The 6,000-nt window shown below is 39.7% G+C and overlaps 1 protein-coding gene across 1 annotated transcript in view; it reads left to right on the top strand.

Moving 5' to 3' along the window:
• Positions 1-1,905: 1,905 nt before the first annotated feature.
• Positions 1,906-6,000, top strand: part of VWF (von Willebrand factor) — a 132,589-nt gene continuing 128,494 nt past the window's right edge. Inside the window, exons 1-5 of the mRNA XM_051770709.1 lie at positions 1,906-2,017; positions 3,543-3,597; positions 4,147-4,305; positions 5,178-5,280; positions 5,371-5,579. Of these exons, the coding sequence (XP_051626669.1) occupies positions 1,991-2,017; positions 3,543-3,597; positions 4,147-4,305; positions 5,178-5,280; positions 5,371-5,579 (553 nt within the window). The 5' untranslated portion in view covers positions 1,906-1,990. The remainder of the gene's footprint in view (positions 2,018-3,542; positions 3,598-4,146; positions 4,306-5,177; positions 5,281-5,370; positions 5,580-6,000) is intronic.

Genomic DNA, 6,000 nt, shown 5'->3' with positions numbered 1-6,000 from the left:
TATTTTGGCTGGTTTTGGTGTTGTTCAGCCCTGCATGTTGTTGACCCTGCGTGTTCCATCACTGTTCCTACACTCAGCATTGCAGGTTTCATAATCCAGGCACTTATGTATTTGTTTGGGTAACAAACTCCGTGACAAGTGTGTGTTCTCTCATGGACCTGTTGCATGCAAACTAATATTTGAACAAAGCAATGAAAAGCAGTATTAGGGATAATTTTTCTCAGAAGTACTTCCTATGCTATTCCAAAAATGGACTATAGAAGTTCTTTTGACAACAATGCATAGTTGTTTATGTATTTTCTCCTCTGTCTCAGGTGTACTATTTGGAAAATAGCATTTCAGATCTACTCAAGCACCACTAAACTTTCTGTTGGATATCAGCCAATTAATGCATTCTTTAATTACCATTTCTTTTTTTTTTTTTTTTTTTAAGAGGACAAAGAGCCAAGAGGGGAAAAGGAAGCTTGTTCTTTGTGTGTCTGTCTAATTAATTTTCTGTTATGTTTCCCAAGCTCCCTCAGACACTTCAAATGTGTCTTGATGTCTAGTTTATCTGAACCATCTCTTAGACACTGGCAGTGCAAGACACAAAATGTCCCCTCATGTAGAGGAGGGCTTGAGATCTTCAGAGGCTCAGTCCAGGTTCAGTAACCTGTCCTTCTGCAGCCTGTTTCTCTCCAAAGCACCTTTTGATAGGCTCAGACTTTTGCTTTGTCCCTTGCTTGGCCTTCAGCTTGTCAGGGTGTGAAGGCAGTGGCACAAAATCTAATAAAGGAAGACCTGGGCCATCCATCCCATTACAGACTAAACAGCCCAGTGTCCTTCAGTAATTGGCTGCTGTTTGTAATAACAATAAGAGATCTCTACAGACCAGAACCAGCAATGCTTCTGGTTTTAAGGACTTTTTTAAAGGGACTTTCACACATACAAGATAGAGTGAAACAAAGAAATGTGAATCAAAGGCCTGTTGGATTTGGATTTGCAAGGGGAAGTTACCAAATTAAGTGACTTATTTGGGGCTCAGGGACTGAAAGGGTTAAAACTGAGAATATAAGTGACCATGGGGATAGATCTTATTCCCCATATCATGAGTAATACTGGCATTCCTGTCATGAAAGGGAGAACATCTCTCTGGGATCACTCAGGCTCTCAAAGGTATGAAGGACCTGCTGAGACATGGCAGCTGGACCCAAGAGGAGAGAACACCTCCCAGTCAATGGCATGTGTCACCTCCTAACCCCTCTGTTCATTGAAAATATGAATTACTATTGAAAATAGGAATTGCTATTGAAAATAATACATGGAAAGTAAAGTAAGATGTCATCTGCTCTGCATTTTTCTTCTCAGTGCTGCACATGTGCCCATAAAACTTGTGCCCACTCTACAAACAAGTAAGTGCAGGATTAACTTGTTACCACTTGTTGTTCCAGAGGGTACCCTCATCAGCATTTCAAGGACCAAATGTGGTAGAATTCAAGTGTGTCTGTACCTAGAAAATGAGCCCAGGTCATTACTAGCTCTGAATTTTTCTTTCTTTTTTTCTCCTTTATGGCAGTTGTCTGTAGGAAAAAAATACTACCTGGTTCTGTGGTCTTTGAGGTATGGAGCATCCTACTATTCCTCTTTAACAATAGTCTGTCACATAAATATGCTGCCTATTGGCTCAGCCAGTGAGATTTGTCACACATACACATGCAAAATGGATTTCAAAGACTTATCTGTCATGTAAGTTTTAAAAACTGCTTCCCCTCATTGTACCATTCTGGCAATTAAGGCTGCTGATTTCCATGATAGCAATTTAATCTATTGTCTTGAGGGTCAGGCGGATGTGACGTTTTGTTTTTATCTTTCCTTTAAAATGGACAAGAGTTCCTGGCTTGTACAAAAACAAGAAATTTCAGACCAAAGCCATTCCAGTCCTGATTTCTGAAGCAACAGGGGAACAATGGTGTTGTAGGCTATAGGTGGAAACTGGAGGAGTTTCTTCTTCATGTGCAAGAGGAATCTCACACAGAAGGTACTTTCATTTCTAATTAAGCCAGCAATAAAATTATGGAGGGGGATATGCTGGATCTTACTAGGTTGTGTTCTGATTTGTTAGTGGCACCTGCTCCACAAGAACTGGGGGAAACTTCATCTGCAGTTCAGAATAGAGTGGGAGGTGGAAGGTGACTGAAGGGAAGGAGTTTATGCCCTGTCTTTTTTTCTTTGCCTGATTTGTAAAGCTGAAGGGTTAATAAAGAAAAGCAATATTTGATTCAGTCACAATTACACTGTGCATGCACTAAAAATACACTAGAAAGTGTGTAATTTGAGGTAATGCCTGTTGTTTTCCTTACCATTACTTTGTTGCATTCCCATGCAGTTGCCACTTCTTGGCTACCTTGGAGCCTCTTGTCAGTTTGGGATTAGCAGCATTATGTTAGACTGAATTTCATAGTAGATCTTTCTTTTCCTGTCTCTTGCAAACAAGGCAAACTCAGCATTTATGTGGCTGTGAATGGGGCCTCCATAACTAACAGCAGTAAGAAATGTGTGTCTGTAACCTGAAATCAGAATTTGTCTTTGCAAAATGCATTCCAATCTTTAATTGGAGGGCTTTTAGGAAAAGGTGTGTCTGGTGTCCTGGCACTAATATATTAAGTATGGTATATTTATGCCTCTCTAGTTGCTGATATTATCACTGAAATTCTCACCCTTAGATGGAGCTCCCTGCAGCTTTCATCCTGAACTGTTAATGTCTTGTCACAGAACACATGTAGTTCACCATGTGCATGACACTCCTATCCTATTATTATTATTAATAATATTATTTTTAAAGGCCTGGTTGTACAGAAGGTAGCTTATAGACATATAGAGAACAAAGGCTGATGTTTTGGTTGTAGAAAGCAGGAGGCAATGCTAAAACTGATTTTGGTGAATGGGAGTTTTCAATCTGGGTCTCTAATCTCTGCACTATTTCCTCCCTTTACTTCTTGCCTCTTATTTCAAGCACATTATCACCCTGAAATCAGTGGACTAAATGCATGTGGTTGTGGTGTTTTGCCAGCCAGACCTGCTGGCTGGTGCAAAACCTTTATGTTCTTTCCCTTTGTGAATGTTTGGGCAGGATGCAAATCTCGTGCAGCAGAGGTGACTTCTGCTGGAACCAAGCTGGCTGACCCAGTGAGAGGCTCTTCTTCAAGTCAGGCTGTCTGATAAATAATGCAGTGTTTTGAAGGGCTTTGTGTGTGCAATGTGTTAACTGAGGTAAACTGGAGTATGTGTGTATTTTGGGTTGCAATTCCTGTGGAGCAGCCCGTTTTCCTGCAATGAGAGGTGAAAATGGAAACAAAGAACAATTATCCTCCTAGATTACCTTGTTAAAGCAGGATGGCTGGGTATCTGAACTACTGTCTACACAGATTATTGCTTTCTGAAATGTTGTAGAACCTTGAAAATACCTGTATAAAGAGAGGATAGAAGGTGGTGAGGAGTCACAAAACAGACTGTGTGTCCTAAACTAAGAGTGTTCTAAACTCTCTCTTTTGGATTTTTGACAGATGCTCCTCTTGGCAGTGCTGCAAACAAACCTACTGCTGGCCACTGTAGTCACAGGTAGGAAAACATGTTTAGTTTCTGCTGTCTAGGGACTACAACTTATTTTCAATTGCATCTGTGAGATATTGCCCCTGTTCCTCCTTTTTGCCCATCCAGTCCTGCAATACGGGCTAAGGGATTATTCTCATCATGCTGGAGACATTGATAAAATTATTCCTTTTGTCTCTTTACCTTGAAACGAGCACTATGTTGAGTCCCAAAAATTCCCTGAAGTCAGTGATGTTTGGCTGAACAAACTATGGGGCTTTGCTAGTGCCCTATAGAATTTAATGGGATTGCAGGCAGGAACAAACAAATGGCATTCCTCAAACAATCAGGACTGAAATTACCCATGCAAGGTTTGGGTCGGTAGAAGTAAAGCAAAAAAAACCAATTCACAAATGTATGTAATAAAAAAATCTGTGCTTGATCCCATGGACTGCCATGCCAGGCTTACAGTCTGCCTAGAAGCTACTAGGACATGAGATGATAAATTCCATCAGATAAATTCCTGAACTACAAAATGACTGTTTGAAATTGCACGTTATGTTATGTTTTGATATCCAGGATTATCAGGCTCTTTGCCTCAGGAGTCATCAGGTTCCCGTTGCAGCCTTTTTGGGAATGATCATATCAAAACTTTTGATGGTTCTTTCTATGATTTTGCTGGGGACTGCAGCTACCTCCTTGCTGGGGACTGTCACAAGCACTCTTTCATGCTCTTAGGTGAGTCTGACCTGGGTTCCATCACTGAAAAAACCCAAGTAGTTGCTCTTTGTCAGATAGGATGGACCACTGCATAAAAAGGATCTTGGCTGAGGGGCTTTGCTACCTTTTTTTTTTTTTATTATTTGTTTGGTTTGGTTTTTTTTTCTTTTTTTTTTTCGTTTGTTTGGTTGGTTTTGGTTTCTTTTTGGTGGGTTGTGTTGGTTTTTTTGGGCTTATTTTAGAAAGTAGGATTAATTTTGAGGCTTCTGTTATCCCTTGGTAATGTAACTCTCATGTAAATAAGCTACTAAGAAACAGAGATTTTCTTACTGGCTCTTCTAAAGAGGGAAAGCAAGACCTTTTTTAATTTTGAATTTTCCAGGAGAATGTGGATCTTAAAGCTGAGTATGGGAATAGGAACTATTCGACCCTGTAGAACTAATTTTATCTGTATGCTAAATCACCCTAGTAAGAAAAATCCCATCCTGGAGGACAGAAGACCTTGGAATTAGCATAAACCTTTGCAGAGTTATTCTTGGGATTAGAAACTGATGATATGTGTACCAAAACTAGATATTACTTTCATACCAATCTACTTTGGTAGATGTTTTTATATTCACTGATGACTGTTCTGTATTGGTCATAGTTTAACATGTTTTTAGTATTTAACATGAGTTTTTAGTCACTGCAAGTAAATTTAAGTAAACTGATCCTGTCACTCTGCAAAGGAAACATAAACCAACTTAAATAATTTTCTTCCTCAATTTGAACAGCCTGGAACAAATTCTTTGTATGTTAGAAGATATGCTCCCAACCCTGCAATATGTACTTACAAATTGTCCTCCCAATTCCCAGAGCTAACAGTATTTGGTTATATCTCATCTCTGCAGGTGATTACCAGAATGGGGAGAAAATTGGCATCTCTGTGTACCTCGGGGAATATTTCAATCTCCGCTTCTCTTTAGATGGAGCTGTGATGCAGGAAGACAAAAGGTACCTGTGGGAACTGGTTTTCCAACAGAAAACAACCTGATTTTTGTGTGTGTGTGTCATATTCTGAGAATCTCCTGTTTTTCTTCACAGGGTTTCCATACCTTTTGCCTCCAATGGTATATTTATAGAGAAGGAGGCAGGTTATCATAAAATATCCAGTGATGAGCATGGCTTTGTGGTGAAGATTGATATCAGTGGAAACATTCAGATACTCCTTCAAGAAAAGCACTATAATAAGACCTGTGGGTTGTGTGGCAATTTTAATAAATTCCTTGAAGATGACTTCAGAACTCAGGAAGGTAAGACTAGGACTAACTGATTGCATTTTAATGTATGCTCTGCACACTTTTCCTGTTGGGTGATTCAACAAAGATTTTGCTGAAACAGCAAAATGTTTCTGCAGAACCTGTCAGGTACCTCATCTTGGTGCTCTGAAAAGCTGTCTAAGTCCTTTCATCTCCCTTTCTCCTGAAAGGAAATTGCTGTCACATCTCATTGCTGCGAGAAGCCCAGGCATCTGAACTTGGCACATTTAGAAACCTTGGAACTTTAAAATACAAAGGTAAAGCTCCAGGTTAATCCATGTACAGTGTAGGATGTGGGGAGACTGACTAGAAGAAGACACAGCAAAATAGATGTAAGACATACACATTGATCCAACCTCTAATTTTTCATGAGTTAGACAAGTGGGAGTAAGAATAAATAGCGTTGCAACAGTAG

The sequence above is a fragment of the Manacus candei genome, unplaced genomic scaffold (genome assembly GCF_025592945.1).
Source record: "Manacus candei isolate 608988 ecotype Guabito, Panama unplaced genomic scaffold, ASM2559294v1 h1tg000124l, whole genome shotgun sequence".
NCBI classification, from domain to species: Eukaryota; Metazoa; Chordata; class Aves; order Passeriformes; family Pipridae; genus Manacus; species Manacus candei.
The sequence above is the reverse complement of the archived record's forward strand: the minus strand, read 5'-3'. Positions and strand labels throughout refer to the sequence as shown.